The sequence below is a fragment of the Typopeltis vanoorti genome, chromosome 14 (genome assembly GCF_054136105.1).
Source record: "Typopeltis vanoorti isolate ZY-2024b chromosome 14, IOZ_Tvanoo_1.0, whole genome shotgun sequence".
Lineage (NCBI taxonomy): Eukaryota > Metazoa > Arthropoda > Arachnida > Uropygi > Thelyphonidae > Typopeltis > Typopeltis vanoorti.
In genome coordinates, this window is record NC_143562.1 from 113,001,079 (window position 1) to 113,021,942 (window position 20,864).

The 20,864-nt window shown below is 35.2% G+C and overlaps 1 protein-coding gene across 6 annotated transcripts in view; it reads right to left on the reverse strand.

Annotated features, from left to right (window-relative positions):
* Positions 1-20,864, reverse strand: part of LOC150099843 (protein Gawky-like) — a 580,239-nt gene that overhangs the window by 238,388 nt on the left and 320,987 nt on the right. For 5 of the 6 annotated variants that reach the window (XM_090404072.1, XM_090404073.1, XM_090404075.1 and 2 more), the window contains one exon: positions 9,024-9,110. The exons of the other annotated variant lie outside the window; for it this stretch is intronic. In XM_090404072.1, the coding sequence (XP_090260198.1) occupies positions 9,024-9,110 (87 nt within the window). The remainder of the gene's footprint in view (positions 1-9,023; positions 9,111-20,864) is intronic. 6 annotated transcript variants of the gene reach the window in all.

Sequence of the window (20,864 nt, forward strand, 5' to 3'; positions counted from 1 at the left end):
TGATATTGCAAATCATTCTATCAAGTAGTTACTTTTATACAGCTGTCTGAAGCAAAAGTGTTGTCTGTATCCCTTGAAATGGATAAAATTGAGTATTGTGTGGTTAATTCTTGGTAAAAGAAGGTTTAACGTTCAAAGAGAAATTCATTAAAGTTTATGGGCACTCTTCTCCTTCATTTTCGACAATTAAGAAATGGGCTGCCCAGTTGAAATTCAGCGGTACCAGCCTTGAAGATGATCCACGTGAAGTACATCCAAAAAGTGTAACACCACCAGAAATCGTTGATCACTGCACGATATGGTATTGGATGACCGAAGAGTCATCTTTGACTCATTGTGAAATTGCTGAGACTATAGGCATTTCGAAAGAACGTGTAGGATGTATTTTGCATGAAGAATTGCAAGCGAAAAAGCTTTGTGCAAGATGGGTGGTGCGCTTGCTCACAGAAGATCAAAAATGCACTCGCATGAAAATCGCTGAACAGTGCTTAAAGCATTTTAACAAGAATAAAATTGATTTTGTGCATCGATTTATTACTATGGATGAGACCTGGATTCACCATTATATACCAGAATCCAAACAGCAGTCAAAACAGTGGACAGAAGCTGGTTGTTCAGCGCCAAAGTTGGCTCCATCAGCAGGAAAGGTCATGGCATCAGTGTTTTGGAATGCTAAAGGCATTTTTTTTGTTAATTATCTTGAAAAGGGTAAAACAATAACCAGGGAATATATTCCAATCTTTTAACCAGACTAGACAAAAAAATTCGTGGGAAAAGACCCAGTTTGCAGAAGAAAAAAATCATGGAGGTGCATCAGGAAAACGCACATGCCCACAAAGGTGTTTTGGCAATGGGAAAATTAAGGGATCTGCACTATGAATTGTTGGAACATCCACCATATTCCCCAGATTTGGCTCCGTTTGAATTCTACCTCTTCCCAAAACTAAAACTGTTCCTTGCTGGTCAGCATTTTTCATCGAATCAAGAGGTGATTGCAGCTATAGAGGAACATTTTGCAGATCTTACTGAGAACCCCCATGGGAAAGGGATAATGGAGCTGGAGCATCATTGGAATAAATGTATTAGTTTTAAGGGAGATTATGTTGAATAGTAAAAATAATTTTGAAATTATAAATTTGTTTTTTCATTAGGCCGAGAACTTTCAGACCACCCTCGTATAGGCCTATCTGTGTGTCAGGTGTTGTGGTTAAGTTGTTGGAGAAGATGGTGAGAACTAGGATCCAGTATTGGGTCGACAACAATGATATTATCTTTGATGGACAGCATGGATTTGCTAAAAGGAGGTCATGTTTTAGTAATCTACTTATTTATTATAATAAGGTGATGGCTTCATTGGACAATGGAGATGGATACAGAGTAGTATATTTAGATTTCACAAAGGCTTTTGATAGATTAACACATAAGTTGATAGTCAGACTAGAGCTGATGGGGTTGGATATTAGATTAGTGGGTTGGATCGGAAACTGGCTATCGCACAGGTATTAGCAGGTTGTGTATGGGGGAGCAATATCCAGGAAGTGGAAAGTCACTAGTTGTGTGCCTCAGGGATCTGTTTTAGGGCCATTGCTGTTTAACTTTTATGTTAATGATATTGGCGAAGATTTGGATGGGGTGGGGTATTCAGTTGTTTGCAGATGATGCAAACTTGGGTGAACTATGAATAGTAGAGAAGATGCTGTGGCCTTACAAGAAGACTTGAATAAATTCAGCAAATGGGCCCAGAAATACTGATGCAAGTTCAATGTTGCAAAATGTAAGTCTTGTAGAAAGGCTTATATGTTGGATGCACATGATTACTAAATAACTTAAGGAATTCACAACGTAAACTGGAATATAAATTAAAATAAACTTTAATATATATTTCCTATATTTCGGCAACGTCACGTTGCCATCTTCATGGAAACATAGCCTGATGGAACCTTGGTTTTCTCAGTTTATAGAAAACCCACCCATACAGGCAGGTACATTCATCAACAACCTCCCCCCACACACACACATAACAATATGGAGTTATTAAGACACTATACAACAGGGCTAAACTATAATCTGTTCAGACAATGCCCTAACCTATGAACTAAATCACATCTTTAACACTTTCTCAGCCAATGGTTACAACCCCCAAAAAATACTAAAACCAGTAAACCACAACCCCCTCCCCCTTTCACAAAAAAATATTACTCTAAATCCATCACCATTCCCTACATCTGGAGCCACCTTGGAAAAAAATTACCAAAATCCTGAAAAAACATGACCTGACCTCTTGTTACAGACCATATTGAAAATTGGCATCCCTTATCCGCCCCACTAAAGACCAACCACTTCCCCTAGACCTCCCTGGTGTAAACCAGGTCCCTTGCAGCTGTCCTACTTTGGCCAAACAGGCAGGACAGTGAATATCAGAATTTTTGAACACAAAGACTACATCCGGTTTCACCAATACAGCCACTCTGGGCTTGCAGACCATGCTCTGGATACATGCCACAGAATACGTTGGAAGAAAGCCACAGTAATACACTGCAGCAAGTATAAATTTGAAAGACTATTCATAGAATCAGCCTCAGCCCTAAAAAACATGCTAAACCTCAACAAATTTGGATGCATGAGACTGCTCCAAATTTGGGAGACGTACATCATGAGAACTTCAGCCCAATGGCCAAGAATACCTAATATAGCCTGCCATCAGGACTTTACGAAAAACAGTAGTTTCCTTGCTTTGACCTCAATTGCTGTTTTAGTGCCTGCGTGCACTGGTCTTAATCTTATGTTCCATTGAAGATGGCAACGTGATGCCGAAATATAGGAAATATATATTAAAGTTTATTTTAATTTATATTCCAGTTTAAGTTGTGAATTCCTTAAGTTATTTAGTAATCATGCAAAATGTAAGGTTTTAAAATTTTTAATGTTGGAGAGATTTTACAGCAAACGGTGGGAAATCATGAGAGAACGTGAGGTCATCCTTAGAAGCTGTATAAGAAGGATGTGAGCAGGAGAGTGAGAAGCAGGTTTTTTGCATGCAGAGTTGTGAATGATTGGAATGCCCTGCATGAGAATGTGGTGTCTGCAGAAAATTTGAGTGTGTTTAAGGCACAGTATGATGAGCTGTGTATGACAAAAGGACCTCCTTGATGAGCAACTCCATGGGGTCTTGGGATAATAATAATAATTTCAGCTTTCCAGTAAACAGGGTAGTGGTGGTGGTCTTGAAAAAAATGAAATCTGTCTTCCATATAAAAACTTTCAATAAACATTCACGCAAGAGGATGATTCAAACACAGGGCATATCAGATGGGAAGTGGATAGACTATCCACTAAGCTAATTCAGCCAAAAGACAGTCTACCATGTACTTAATTTTTTTTTTTTTTTTTAAATCCTTTCAGACTTCTTCACCACATGCATACATGTTTTAAGATTTTACTACTGCATATTCAAGGTATGGGTCTTGTCTTCAAACTTTGTTCCCTCCCAAATAACATCTGAATGTACAATATGCCAGTGAAAGTTGCTCATCTGATTCTTTTTAAAATTTCCATACATATTTTTACTTTTCAATATATCTTTATCTTGCTCAAAATTAAATGGTGATCAATTCCTATTTTAAAATACTCCATATACTATTAATATCCTGAAGCAATGTTAAAATAATATCAACAGTAACTTTTTCAAGAAGCCTCTCAGGTGTTCTCTTCATATAGATTTTTGCTCATCCTTATGATCTGCAAAAATTCATGTTTTGTAATAAACAGCCACATCCTGAAAGAAAGACTGTTTTTAGTTTGATTCTAGTCACCGACTACATTCAAAATCTTTTTTTTTTCCTCCCAAAAAACAGAAACTGATTTTTAATACTGCAATTTAAGGAAACTGACCACAAAACTTGCAACAGGAAGAACCTTGAGATGGCAGACAGCTGCTATATCAGACAAACAACTAAATAAACTCCCCTACCTTTGGGGAATAACAGAAATTATATTAGTAGTGAATACCTTCCAGAAAACATTGCAAGCTATAGTACATTAGTATCATGAGTGCACTAAGGGCTAAAAATGTATGGGTTTACATTTTTTTTTACATCAGCCAGTTTGTTTCTTCTGTCACTGAAGATAAGAATTTCAGCCTATTATAAGGAGGGTGGAGATCCAGCTGGAGTGTGCTGGTAAATTTTCAACTGGCTCCCCACAAAAAACATGGTGGTTCTTTCATTTAAGGTTACACAGCTGTCAGCATTCATAGTGAAGTATTTATGGACACAACACGTGTTGAAATAATTCTTTTACTTATCATTAAGAAAGTGACATTTGACGTTTCAACTTCTGTATTGAGGTCATCATCAGGAAAAACACACATATGTACAGGATACAAGCTACATGACAATACAATAGACAAAAGTAAGATGAATCTAAATGCTTGTTAATCATTTACCCTAGCCTGACTTCTGGTGGAAGAAAATAATATATATAAAATAAATAAATAAAAAATATAACTACATTAAACAATGTTTAAAGTCCTCTCATTAAGATTTTTTTCTGTATCGGTTTGTTCTGGATGCTATATACGGGTTGAAGATAGGTCCTCCTGTAAACCCCCCCCCCCCCCCCCTGCATAATTAAAAAATTTACTTAGCTCCTCCAAAGATCCTCTGCCATACCTTGCCCACCCAGGGGTTTACAAAATTCAATGTACCTGTAACTTACCTTACACAGGGAAACAGGGCGCACCATCCCAATTAGAAAAGATTACAAATGGCACATTAAATACCTCCACTGTGGTAAAACAGGCCTGTCAGACCATGGACTCCAAACATGTCACAGAATTGACTGCAAAGGCACCAAGTCGCTACACCACAGCAAAACCTGGTTTGAAAGAAGATTCAAAGAAGCAGGTGAAATGCTGAAACATTATCCAAATCTGAACAAGAATAATGGATTAATTATTCCAAGAACTTGGAAGACCTATCTTCAATCCATATAGCAAACAGAAGAAAATCTTAATACAAGAGACTTTAGAAATTGTTTAATGTACAGGTATCCCTCGATTAACATGGTTAATTAATCCCGCGATGTTACCGCGTATATCAAATCTAATAATCAATGGTAAAAATTACAATTCGTCCATGATTGATTACTGTATTAATAATTCGTTTTATATGATACTCTTTTAGGAAAGATAAAAAATTAATGCAAAGTAAATGTTTAATAAATACTTGTACCTACATTATTTACTGCAATTTTTTTTATCAAAAGAAGTTATCAAGAGTCGTTTGAACAGTTTTAGTTTTTTTCTTATCAGCATAAATTCTACGATAACAAGCAAAATGACCCTCCAGACCTCGGCAAACAAGCAATAAAACAAAGAAAAAACCACTGCAAATATAATACATGATGGTACAAATTAAGTGGATATCGAATCCAACATTATTTCATAGCCGAACATAGAAACTACAAGAGTTTCATGTCGAATATATAGAAACTACAAGAGTTTCGTGCCGAATATATAGAAACTAAAAGTTTCGGTGGATACAAACATAAGCAACCTTGTGGGCAACTAGTAGTAAAGGTGGAGTAAGCTCCAGATCATTTTCCTTAGTATTTTCCATAAGGTAAAGCACATCTCCTAGAGAAGATGTATGATAAATAAGCCTTTGGCTCTCTATTTCAGTAATACATGATGGTTTATTTATTTTCAGTTACAATCTAGAAATTATTGAACAAAGAATTAAAAAAATAAAAATAAAAACTAAACCATACTATACTGACATTGGAGGTCGCAGTATCTCTCAGATACAATTTATTGTCAAATATTACAAACCTTTACATAACATGTGTTAAACCAAACTGACAGCAAAAACAGTGCAGAATATCACTTGTAATATAAGAATGCACAGCTACTCATGACCTCCAAGCTATAAACTGAATTGTGTAAGAAAATTTATATTAAACATTTTGCATGTATCTGTCATATCAGCTGCGAGTTCCGCAGGGTTAAAGGCACGTTAATCCAACTCTTGCCGCGTTAAGCAAGGGATACCTGTAGTTCTTTTTTTTTTTTTATTTTTTTTTATTATATATATTTTTTTTTCTTCCATCAGAGGTCAGGCTGGGGTAAATGATTAACAAACATTTAGATTCATTTTACTTCTGTCTAGTGTATTGTCATGTAGCTTGTATCCTGTACATATTTATGTTTTCCTGATGATGATCTCAATATAGAGGTCGAAATGTTGAATGTTACTTTCTTAATGATAAGTAAAGTAATTATTCTAACACACGTGTTGTGTCTCCATAAATTCTTCGCTATGAACATGGTGGGTTGGTTCTCCCTTTGTGAGAATTACAATCCATCAGTCCCTATAATATCTGTAATAGCACTAACTCACTTTTATGATATACCCTTGAAAAGTGGTCACTCGGCAGCTTACTATCTTGTCTGCTTTTATCATCTCACTAACCTCAACATTAATAAATGTTATCTTTCCACAGTCACTCATCCTTTTACTCATCACATAAAAGAATTGTTTAATGTAATCATAATCTAATTTTGTCTTCATTACAATGCTTCTTATATAATCTTGATATTTATTTATTTTATTAAATACACACATTATAGCTCAGACCTTGGGTGTATATATACAGTCTGATATTGATTCCTCCAGATAACCCTTCCCTATCTCCCATACACTGCTCTTGCAGTTAGCACTGCTTCAAGCTTCCATCTAAGATTGTTATAATCAGTTACCTTGTAGTTCCACACATATACCTCCTTGACTGAAAATACTAGTGCATAACTGCTCTCCCTGGTCAGAGGCAGAGTGTCCATCTTGATTATGGACTGTTAGGTCATAGGTTCTCTTCTCATTTTATGACCAGATCCAACACACTGATACACTGAGGTGCCTCCATCAATATGCTGCTTCAAATAATTATCCCTCAGTAAGTGTATAAATTCCATTTTCTATCAGCCATGTGATTTCCTCCTTCCAATCTGTCTCCATAGTTGAAGCCCCTCCCCATAATAATTATTCTACCTGTACTTATGTCTTCAACATTATCCCTAGAACCTTCCTCAGGCTATAGCAGCCATCAACTGTATATTTTGTCCTACTGTATCAAAAAAAAACTTCCACTTGTTTGCCTGTCTCATACTCTTTTTTTGGTTGCAATTCATCTGCTATATCAGCAGTACTCTTCCCCATCCTACTCTATCTCCCTGAAAACAATAAACCCTTCACATTATCCTGTAACTTTTGGCGAGATTGCATTAACAAATGCCCAAAACTCTTCTCTCCTATTCACAATGCTCTTTAGTATTAATATATAAAAACTGTGGCATCCCCTTAGGCCACCAACCACCTATTTATCCTGAATTGACTACCCTATTATTGGTTGAGAGAGACTAGATTCTACATTTTTTAGTCATTCTCACACTCACTTCCTTCATGGCTGCCTGCACACACACACACACCTACATCTACCTTAACTGCTTAAAGCTCGCTCTCTCTCTCTCTCTAGACACCTAATTCCAAATCCATTTCATCGGTCAGCATTATATATATATCCTTCAATTAGTCAAATTCCAACCATAAGTCCACAAACTCTATATTATTTCTTCTGCACAACCTGCATATCAATTCATTTGTAATCAACACCCTTATTCTCAGTTTGCTTCTATCATAATGTGACAGGAAACTTACAATCTTCACCCTCTTGCTCTTTTTCACTTTTTGAATAATTCCTTCACGTCCTCCCTCATACAATACTTACCTCCTAGGTCATTAGTACCTGACGACTTTTTTACATCCTGACAGCAACACTTTTATAGCCACTATCAGTTTAACAACTGGATAGCAAAATTCTTAAAAAATTAACAGTTGGCTCAAGCACACACTGTAACCCAGTAGCTTCTGCATGGGAGACTAATGTTCTTCACTTCCTCGATAGGATTTGACCAAAGCAGCAACATCAGCACCATTACAAGCAAATACATTCTGTTCTCACATCATGTTTTTCTATTTTGTTTTGTTTGACCCATCTTACTTATGGTGATTTCAAGACAAAATGAGGCAAATGAAACCTAATTTTGAAAAAAAAAAAAGTAACACATTCAAGCTTCTGTCAGTGTTTCAATATACTAAATAGAGCAGTTTGTTTTCTTCAATTAAGTGGATGACATCAGAGAGTAACCAAGACAAAGAACGGGTGTCAAGATAATCTGCATAAATTCATTCAGGGCACATCTCGAGTGTTAACAGAGAACAGACAGGAGATGATGAGTACAAGAAAATTGTACAATGACAATGTTTTCCCCAATCTGATCAGAATTTGCAGGACCTGTACAAGTGACATTTCTCACAACAGATTTGCTAGCACACAACGAGCGAGTGTGATATGTTGCAAGATGTTAAAAAGTGAACCATGAAAATTTTAATCCATCATGGCTAAATCAGTTTAATAGTTCTAATCATTTTAGAATATTCTGGCCTGATTGCTGAGTAGATAAATTACCTGCTCTCCCACTAAGAGGATGTAGAATCAAATCATTCCATGGACATGGATGTTTGCAATTAGCTTTAGGTAGAAACCTGTCATCATCATCATCTGGTGTGAGACTATTACCTCCACTTAATGGAGACCTGAACTGGATCAGGCCTACAGTAACTGGGGAAGTGAATTATCCATGGTACTATTGTAATAAAGATTTACAACTTGTAATGGGTGGAAACACAAAAATGGTTTTCTCCAATACATAACACATAGAATGCCATCTATTCAGGGAGAAGAAAAAAAAAAAAAACTCATCCCCAAAACATATGCATATACATATGAAATATTAAAATTTCTTTGTATATAAATACAGAAATATTTTTATCAAGCAATAAAACATATATTTAAATATTCAGACTGCTAAGTAATCTTAAAAACTTGTCATAAAAAAAAAAACTTTTCTCCAAAATGAACCAGAGTTAACAAAAACTAATATATTCCAATACAACAAAGCCACCTACAGATTTTGTTGGCAATCCTGGTAGGGTCTATGATTTGAGCATTGGGCAAGATTATCTGACCACTACCATAACTGCAATTCTGATCACCTAATAAAACAAAAAGGAAATATCAAAGAAAACATACCAATCTACAATCCCAACAAGTGAAATAGCATTACAATGTCAGCACATTCCCAATATTGAAAATATCATTAAATTAGATAAAAAAAAAAAAAAAAAAAAAAAAAAAAAAAAAAAAAGCATGACTTTCATAAACCCTAATGCCTTAAATTCTCAGAGACCACATATAATCTCAGTCTGGCAGCCAAGCAAAGCACATTCTATATTCCAACCAATTCCAATCTTCCACTTAACTATATAAGTGCAGTTCCTCCATAAAACCTTTCTTTTTCTCTATCCACATCTCAGGATGACTGCCGAAACGACTACATACCGTCATGGAATCCAGAAGTATTTTCTTTGCATCTTACCATATTCAAATGACCAGGATCTTAAAATTTCACACCCTCTCAGTAATGTTTCTCAAAAATAGTCCACCCAAAAATCATTGAAAATAAGATTAATCTACAAGTAAATAGAACACATCATAACATTACTTAATAGCCAAATTATACTAATATTACCATGATTCAAAATGTAGTTTAAGGGTGGAAATCTAGGACTGCTCCAAAAAACAAACCTTTGCTAATCAATTATAAATAATTTTTTAAAGAAACACAACTGCATGAATTTTAGGTTTACTTTCAGTAAACTAGATAGTTTACTGGATTTACTTTCAATAAAAGAACTCAAGAGATGTTAAAGGAAAGGACATGTTGGGAGAGTTTAAGAGCAAGAGAGGAATGGTCAAGATGAAAAGAGGGTATATATCCAAGAATTGAACTAGAATAGGGATATATTATATACATAGGTCTATGAATATGAGAAAGGGGGAACACAAAGAGAGGATAGCAAAAGTTTTTTTTCTTCATCTTTCCTGTTTGAAAGATGGGCTGAAACTTCATATAATCAATATTTCATGTAGGCAACCATAACCCAGGAGATGCAGGATCTGAGAGATTGTGTCTTTCCTTACCACTAGGGCTTCAATGGAAAGTTTGTGTCCATAGGCCCATTACTGGTAGATGTTCATTATTGTTTAATATGATTTTGGTTTCAAATAACACAAGCAGCAAACTCTGTGGTGTGCTTTGGTTTGGGAAGCTATTAAGGAAGACTCTTTCAGTTAGGCTAATTTTCTGGCAACTTATTTTAGTAAATGTTGCAGTGGGTGTCCAATAATGATTGTACTGCTTATGCAAATCTTCATATCAAGCAGGTCCCAACTCATAAAACCATCAGGATAGGACATGCATGCTATGTAGCATCAGGATGCTTTTGGTGAAAAAGATTGGTGCATTCTGTGCTATGGAAGGTGTCGGGAATATTGTATACTTCAACTGTTACATATAATGGAAAAATTACTGTTTTATTTTTATTTTTGGAAGCACTGTGTTTTAAGGAGATCTCTTCTCAGAATGCAGTAGATAAACAGTTATTTCATACTGGGAATCTTTTGGGCCAGTGGTGTACAAATACACCACTAGCCCAAACAAAAAAAATCTCCAGTGTCAAATTGTAAAACTAGTGTTGAAGAATGCTTTTTTCCCCTCATCTCCTCCACAAAGGAAGGAATTATAGCGAAGTTGCTGAGTTTGTTACGGCAAGTAATGGTGGGATCGAGGAAGTTAATACAGAAACTTATTTCTGTATTAACTTCACCAAATACAACAAATTGCAGTTTAAGAGAAAACTGTAATTTGCTTATTTGGTGAAGAGATGGCTAATTCAGTGAAAATTCTGATATGAATCACAGCAAGCAGAGCAAGAATTGCCACGCAAGATATGAGTTAATGCAGGTATATCAAGAGGTAAACTTGGTGTGTTGTTTGTGTCATGATTTAGGAGGATCATGAAGTAGAGAGAGAGGGGGGGGGGAAGACAGTTGGGTGAGTAGGGTTTGGAATTTATTGGTACAATGACAGCTAAAGCCACATTGCATCATGACAAAGGTTATAGTGGAACAAAAGGTAAAAATAATAGCTAGATAAGTAATGAATAAAATCTTTATGTACAAACAAAACAAGAAGATGAAAAAATGCTGACAAAATATTTGTAAAAACATTTATGGATCAAGTGTAGCTACACAAATTAATTCTTTGTGAAAAAGTTAATTTCATCTAAGTCTGATTAACCTCTGCCTGAGTGTGTTTCAGATAGAGTAGTATAAGATATGCTCCTCTCTCATTTAAAGTGGTGAAAGCACCAGAAAATTAGACATAGTAAGATGCCATGTGAAGTCTTGTTTCTCTTGATTACAATGTAGGTTTCAACATAAGTGAACACATCGCATATAAACATGTAAAGAGCCTACATAAAGCATACATCTTTAATAGCTGTTTTCTCCTGCATTGAACCACAGGTTGTGGCATGCAGTTCAGCAATACAGTTACTGCATTCAAGTGGGAGTGACTGGAGACAGTGTAGTCAAAAAATACAGCAGTCGGTTAAATAGATACCTAGATCTTGAGCCATCAGTATAGACAAATATCAGAGCAATCCACTCTGAAGGAGCTGCTGTTGGTAGACTGATGGATGGAGTAACTAACTTCCTTAGCTGTCACAGAGAAGTAACATGGCAAGGGAGGAAGAATCATATTCCCACAGGTCTATATTAATGCTGATAGCCTGTACAATCTTTCACAGCATAACGAAGGGGTCAATGGCAGTGTATGCTTTGCATTACACTTTGCAACACAGATAAAAAATGCTCATCCACACAGCACAATTAGGCAAGGTATTTTGTGATCCATAATCAAGCTTAGAGAGAACAACGAACAACTACACAGAACAACTCACACTTGAAAAGGTGCAAGGAATAGAAGCTTCTTTTTTTTTGTCAAAAACAATTCCTAGGAACTTGGGCTCTTGCTACTAGGATAAACTGCTTTAACTCTGAGTCTGGGTGAAATTAAATTTTCAGCAGCCATATACCAAAACACTTTTTTTCCCAGATGAAAATCTGAAACCATTACTTAGTGCCCACGAAAAGTCGTTCACCATTATAGTAAATTTACTCACAACAACAAACTACCATAAATCCCATGCAAAGTTCCATAGTATAAATGATACCGTAAAAAAAAAAAAAAAAAAATTCATTATAGCAAACCTTTCACTATAACAAACTATTTCTATGATTCCTACAAACATGCCATCGTGAGAGCCGACTCATTTTTAAAATCTCTTATTACACTATCAGATAATCTTGAAATTCCTTCTCTGATGCTTTCTAATTATCACTTCTTCAGTTTTAACTGTTCTGTGATTATCAAATCATTACCTACTTCATCTGGTGTTATTCTGAAATAACAAGGTTCTATCCTGTCTTGTAAGTGCACATTATGGCAGATAAATTTCAAAGTTGCTTAACAAACTAAGTATCAGACTATAAAAGTGTAATATATCTCAAATTAAATGGTTAAAAGAATTAATAAAAATTCAATTCAAAATTAAAAGGTAAAACTATGATTAATTTCAATGACCCTTTAAGTTTTTTTTTTTTTTTTTTTTAATGTGGTTCCCAAGCACAAAAGGTCATTAATAAACCTATTGTACATTTGTACCATGGGTGGGACTAAGGATTTTTTTTTTTTTTCATTTTTATATATTTTATATATTTTTGTATTTTTTAATTTTTAGATAGTCCAGAAACCCTAAAGACAATCACAAACATTCATGCTCATGGCAGGGTTTGAACCCATGACCTGTTCATTGGATAGTGGGTACATTAAGCACTGATCCAACCAGGCTGGTTAATTTGAAATTAACTAAAAAAAAAAAAAAATTAGCATTTTAGTATTTAAGCAATTGTTTTTATCTTTCAGTTGCAGAAAGTGAGTGGGTATATTGTTGAAAGCCAAGTATGACACTTTTGAAAAGCCTGAGGAAATAATTCAAGCAAGAAAACAATTTCTGGTAGATGGTTTTTAAGTATACTTTCATTTAACCGAAACTAAATAATCAACAGGAGTGTAATTTGTACATGAATTAAACAATATTTTAAAATAAACAAATTGAAAAGTATACTAAAAAAGATTTTTCTCTCCATTTCAGATTATAGGATATATCAAATTACCTGGGGTTTGAACTTATCCCATCAAGGTGGCAAGAACCTTTATAATAATTATTCAACTGATGGTGACTTAAATGATCTCAGTGAGGTGGCAGGTCTTTTTTTTTTTTTTTTTTTGTAATTTGGATTTTTTCAGGCCAAATGTCCTCATGAACACAAGGTTTTAGGGGATGCAGAAAAGAATAGCAAGCCAGTTGCCATAAAAACACATGTACACCTCTAATCGAGACTTCGACTCATATCAGGATAGATGGAATCTTTTTTTTTTTTTTTTTTTTGAATGAAAAGAACTAATTTGAAACATGTTTCAAACCAGAAAACATTATTCCCTAAATTATATATATTGAATTATACACTATTTATCTGAGATCAAGAATCACTGAAATTTTGCATTGTGGAAAAATACCTAAAAGCAATTTTTTTTTAAATTCACTAACACTGTAATACACAATTTCACAATCAAATTTCTGATGATGTGCATCCTCACTCAAAGGGTGTACATAATACTATGATAGTACATCTGACACAAATTTCAGTTTAAGTATCTTAAACCATCATCTGTGTAACCAGCAGACCTGGAAAATTCAAACAGCAACAACAATGTAGGTGCAAGGAAAATGGTACCTAAAAGCAATTTTTTTTTAAATTCACTAACATTGTAATACACAATTTCACAATCAAATTTCTGATGATGTATGTCTTCACTCAAAGGGTGTACATAATACTATGATAGTACATCTTACACAAATTTCAGTTTAAGTATCTTAAACCATCATCTGTGTAACCAGCAGACCTGGAAAATTCAAACAGCAACAACAATGTAGGTGCAAGGAAAATGGTACCTTTTTTTTTTTTTTTTTTTTTTTTAAACGTGTGGTCACAAGTAAGCCAGATATATATAACACTATTAGGATCCAAAACATATGTGTAACTGTTAAAAAATACACTAAGATATATAATTACTGATAATTTCCCAAATTTTGGGCACAAAGGTGACAACCTTTGCTGATATCTTCTACTTGGGCCTACTTAAGTTTTTCATAAACTCTGGATATTTCCATTAGAATGGAAAGCTTTACAGACAAATAGAAGGTATGGTGATGAGCTCCCCAATTCCTCCAACTTTGGCAAGCTTTTACTCAGAACATTTTGGGGAAAAGAAAACTACTTTTTCTTCAAAACCTTCTATTTGGCTTTGCTATGTGGAAGACGATCTTGCCATCTGGAATAAACTGTGCCAGGAATTAGATGTCTTCTTACAAAAAAATAAACTGCCTTCATCACAGAATCAAATTTATCTTGGAAACAAAGTCGAATGAAACTATATCCTAAAGAGACAAATAGGATGTTCCCAATCCACTTCAGTCTACTGTAAACAGCCCTTTACCATTCAATATATATACCTCACACATCTGTGCATCACTCCTCACAGAAATATGGTATTATTAAATGTCTACTATCAAGAGTCTATATTGTCTGATGGCTATAACCCAAAAATTAATGACAGAATCATCAGCTATTTCTCAATTTCTGTGGACTTCCACAGAAATCCATCTATTAACAGAGACAATTCTAAACATGTTTCCTCAATATCCTCAGGAAATTTTCTTTCAACCACTTTTAAGGCCTATTAATCAAATCAACACTTTGCTGCCATTTACTAATGGCAGATTAAACCCTTGGCTGCTATCCAAAGTACATTTGATTCCATGTAATTCCAAATTACTTTATTTTGGTCAAACAGGCCAATCTGTCATGAAACACTTCTGAACACCTTTCCTACACTGAATCCAAAAAACATCTTAAATCAACCTTGCTGAACATGCAGCTATATAGCTGCTCACACAAATGTCTTTTAAAGAAAGTCCCCAGGTCCTTCACCATCCAAATCTCAATGAAAGATTACCTATTGTTATGGTAATTTTATTTCTTTACACATACCTCTTTCAGATCCTAATAGTGTCATATCTACCTGGCTTTCTCTCAACTGCATATAAAAAAATACCATTCTCTATTGTACTTTAATGTTACTGTTTGAATTTTCTGGTTCTTATACCAATGATGGTTTATGTATCTTAAACCAAAATATTTGTTATTTAAATTAAGGGGATATTAAATCCCACATTGTTTTAATACCAAATTGTATAATTTTGTACAGTCAATTAAATATCTTCCCACTGTGTTCATGTGTGTATTTTTATTGTAACTTTATGGATTCACAGTTACCTCTACATTGTAGAACTCCATAATTAAGTTTACATTATTACTAACTTGCCATTAACAATTTGCCTCAACATTAGTCTTATTTGTCAATCCCTCCAATATTATCAGAACTTATACGTTAGTCTTTTAATGCAGATGTACTTTAACTATCAAACTACCCAGATTACAGTCTTCTTCTGGGTCTTTTTCTTTCCATTCTGACATCAAATCCCATTTAGCTAACCATTCCTCTACTATTCTGCTCAAGCAATCATACCACCTCAGATTAGCTATATTCATACCTTCTTGAGTGCTAACAATGTCAGATTCCTTTCTAATATCTTCATTGTTAATACTGACTGCCACTGAAGCCATCTGTTCAGTTCCCTAATTTTTCTCAGAACTATTACATCTATGATCCAAATTTTCAAATCCAGTAGTTAAAACTAGTTTGAACACTTTATATAGCTGGTTTGGTATTTTGACTATTTTCTTTCTAGCCATTATAAATTTATTCAACTGACTCTCCATCATAACAAATTTTTTATTCTATTGTCAATTTCCATGTTTAATTGGCCTTATCCACTAAATACAATACCTAAATATCTGAAATATTTTATCTGTTCTACAGGTTCCCAATTCAGGATGCAGTAAATGTTTTCAATATTTCCCTGCCAATTTTTATTCTTTTCATTACTGATTTTCCTAACTTATTTGTTAAAGCATTTATTCAATTTAGTAAAGAAATCCTGCAATCTTGTATTGCATTTAAAAAGTATAACATCTGCATAAAGTAAAAACTAATTTTGATCATATTTAATGAAACTGATTAATACATCATATAAATGAATAAGAGAGGGGATAATATGCATCCTTGTTTCATATGATTTTACATCACACTCTCTTGTCATTGCTGACAGCTCAAATATAGATTGTTGCTTGATATAACATCAGTGAAAATCAGATTGCAATCAACCCCATACAGGTTGAACTGAGCTTTGTTGTTCAAATTTATCATCCACAATTCCCCCTCCCTTTCTCAAGGATACCTACATAAATGTTATCTAGAATGCCGAGTAGAGCAATTCCTCAATTCACATGTTTTATTTTTCTTTTTATTGATGAGTCTTGCAAACCCAAACCAACCTTTCTTCTCTCCACCGCACCTCTCTTCAGTAAAACAACTCTAATTGTTTTACTGAAACAATTCGCGGTTGCTATCGGTAAAACTTTTTCCTGCAAAAGAAAATCAATTGAATCCAAATTAAAACACATCCATGATCAGCACTTCGATGAAAAATCACCTGCCACCACTACAGCCTCAATGAGTTGATGGCACACAATTAGATTAAGGCAGAAAACAAAGGATACAACACCAGAATCTTAAACTTCCACGACAAAAGTAATGAAACAATCATAAACTAACAAACTGGAAAATGGAACAAACTAAACCAACCAAAAAATGCAAATTCAACCCCAGCAAAAAAATCTCGATTTGTCAATAACTGAGGCCCATGAATAAACTTTCCATGACTGGTGAAAGTATCCTATGACACACTAACAAATGCATTAGAATTACTCACAGCAGTGAATAACCTCAAAAGCATTTCTCTCCAATTACATATACAAGAACAAATCAACCTTACTTTCGGCCAGCATATACAAGGACATCAACTTTGCCAACTGGAAGAAAAATTACAAAACAGTGACAATGTGGAACATCATCAATTTCCTGATATGTACCCTTAAGGGGTATTCAGACTACAAAAATGACAACACTACATGATTAAGTTTACAATTTTCCTCCAAATTAGTCTATTACTTGTCAGCACTCCAATATTGTCACATCTAAAATTTAATTTTTCGAAGGTACTTCTGACTCATCTATCCACCTAGATTCCTGTCTTGCTCTGGGTTTTCTTTCCAATACTCTGGCATCAAACACTTGTTTTGCTAACTTTTCTTCTCTTATTCTGTTTAAGTGACAACTATATCAACTTAGATTAGTCATACTCACACATTCCTGGATGCCAACAATGTCAAGATTTTTTTTCTTCATGTCTTCATTTTAAATATGATTCTACCATTGATTACATCTGTTCAGACCCCTAATTTTTCTAAGAACTCAGAAACCAAATTTTTCTATGGTCTAACCTTTGATCTAGTGCATTATTTCTAACGCAACTCTCAGATCTGTAGCTTAAAATTGGTTTGAACACTGGCTTGTATACTGCTAGTTTGGTGGTGTGGCTAATTTCTCTCTTGATGAAAATTTATTTTTCATTTGGTTAGAGTATAATAAAATTAGTTTAATCCTTTTTCCAAGTGTGAGCAACCAAAGTTTGCGGCTGAAAGTATCTTCAGGACTGGGGTAAGGTGGTATAATCCAGATCTAAATTCAATCTAAATCCAGAGTAATTTATTAAAAAAAGGGTGGCACACCATTTGGCAACTCATATAGGTAGAGATGACTTGCTAATGCTTCTGCCTGGTATCTCCACTTGGGCCTGGCTCCCACTGAAGAGACCTCAATAAAGGTCGAAACTAGTCTGGGTTGTGGCCCTTCCCTTAATGCATAACATTAGACATATCCGCAAGGAGATGTGTTTTGCATTATAGGAGATACTGAGATAGGAGTGTTGGTAGCTTGCTCCACCTTTGCAACGAGTTACCCTGGTGTTGTACCACCTTACCCCAGTCCTGAAGATACTTTCAGGTGCAAACTTTGTTTGCTCACACTTGGAAAAAGGATTAAACTAATTTTATTATAATTTCTCTCATATTCCATATTCAGCTAGTTCCTTTTCATAGTAGCTTTGTATATTCTGTTACCTATTTCTAAATTTAATTTCTCATCTTCACTGAAAACTGTGCCTACAGCTGAAATATTTCACTTCTGCAGGTTCCATACTGAGAATGCAACTGAAGTTTTCTGTGTTTTTGCATATTTTCATAGTTTTGGTCTTTTTATTGCTGATTTCCATGCCCAACTTGATTCTCTAATTTCAGCTGCAGTTATAGCTGCAACTTAAATTAGAGAATCCTGTCATAATTACTTCAAAAAATTGCTAAATGAATTAAGCAGCGAGCACGGTGTTAAAAAATATTCAAGAGGAATGCAATCAGTAGTTCATATCAATACTTGAGACAGAAAAGGCAATCAAAAACCAGAAATGTGTACAGGTAGCTGGAGCACATGATATAGAACCAGAAATGCTGAAATATAGATGTTTTACAGTGGCTACACTGAATAATTCAGAAGGACTAATAGGAGAGTCAAATTCTAATGATCAGAGTAGTGCTCTCATAGTATCCATTAAGGTTTCTGTCCAAGGAATTTTCTGATCTTTCTTATCTAGGAGTCCTGGGAAAAACAACTCAAGATTCAAGATCCTTTCTTTTAGGCTTGCACGGTGATCGGAATGCATTTTTGGAAATTATGGAGACAACTACTGTGTTTGAATAAAAACTTTAGTTTAATATTACTAAAATTTACAATTCGACGTTTCGACCTTTATGTCAAGGTCATCTTCTGGAGCGTACAAATATACACAAGAAACAAGCTATGCTACAATCAGACTGGTTTGTTAAAGACACTGACCAACCGCTACCACAATTGTTGGCCTGACCTCTGGTGAAAAAAAAAATAATAAAATAAAATAAATAATAATAATTAAAAAAATTATACATCAACGCTAGAGTCCTATTATTTGTGTTGTCTACTATATACATATGTTAACATCATTCCAGCCAGTTGGAGTGGAATGGTTTCTAATAATAGCGGATTGGCTAGAGTCCTAACTTATGTTGAATCTTTCATATTAGGTTGGCTGAATGTGTGCCATCCAGATCCTTGGAATTTTCATACCATCTTTATTGTTGATATTTGGGAATCAGGATTTCGCAGGATTCTTTAAATTTTCTTTCGTACCATGTTTTTGTGCGGTGTAAGGAGCAGGTGCTTTTCCAGTTGATTTGGTGTAAGGTGTTAAGTGTGTGGTCTCAGAGGCCCGCTTCACCATAATGGTTATATTTAATGTGTCTAATGTGTTCTTTCTTGCGTATAGGGATTGTCCGTCCTGTTTCACCAATGTACGTTAAGTTACAGGTGCAGCGGATGCAATCGACTCTAGGATGTGCTAATGGGAGGAGAGGATCCTTAGAGGAGCTGAATATGGTTTTAAGTTTAGTGGGTGGTTTAAAGGTGGCATTGAGGTTATAATGTTGTAGGATTCTGTTGATTTTTTCTGATAACCCTTTAATGTATGGGATGGCTATGGTTTTACTGTAATCTAGATTTGTTTTTGTTGTGGTTTTACAGAGTATTTTATTGACAGTATTTTTGTTATAGCCATTATTTATGAATGTGTCACTAATGATTTTTAGTTCTTGTTTCAGGGCTTGCTGATTAGAGCAAATAGTTGTGGCTCTGTTTTTAAGGGCGTTAATGACTCCATATTTTTGTGCTGGGTGGTGGTATGAATTCGCATGTATGTATTGGCCCGTGTGTGTCGGTTTTCGGTAGACCGTGAGGGATAGACTGCCTGAAGGAAGACGTGTAACTAGTGTGTCTAGGAACGGGAGCGAATTTTGGTTTTCGATTTCGATGGTAAATTGCATGCGCTTGTGTTGTTTGTTTAGGTGGCTGAGGAATGTGTTTAGCGTTTGTCACCCGTGCGGCCAGATCGCGAACACGTCGTCAACGTATCTGAGCCAGATTGTCGGTCGAAGCGTGGCGGAATCAAGAGCCCTTTGCTCAAAGGTTTCCATGTAGAAGTTCGCGATGGGGGGGGGGGGGGAGATAATGGTGAGCCCATGGCTGTACCTTCCTTTTGTAGGTAGAATTTGTTTTGCCACACGAAGTAACCGGACTTTAGTACGTGGGCAAAGAGGGCCATAATGTTGGGCGGAAATTTGTTCTGTAGTAGGAGAATTGTGTCATTGATGGGGACATTAGTGAAAAGGGCAGAAACGTCAAAACTGACTAATAAGTCGTCTTTGTCGAGTGTTATGTTTTTGATTAGAATTGCTGACAATTCGGCCAAGCATACCCTGGAAAAGAATAAAGAAAAACTCAAGAAAAAATTCCACAGGTTGAAACAACAGCAAAATATGGATCACAGCCAATCACAGGAATCCACCCAATCAGAGGACTTCCTCCCCGAGAAACAACAATGAACAACAAACAAGGGAGACAAGGAGCGACCAATCACCGACAAGCAAGAACCATGTGATTAACCTATCAAGCCACTCTCTGAACAACGGCGAACTCACGCTGCTGAATAAAGGACTGAATTATGCAATAGCACCTAAAAAGGTAAACAAATTGGATTTTATCTACCACATTGAAAGAGGCATCAGATCCCTTCCTAACAACATAGCAGATAAAATACGACTAGAAACCAGTAATGTCCTAAATACCAAGAAAACCATACAAAACAACCTGACTAAAACAGAATTAGCAACAA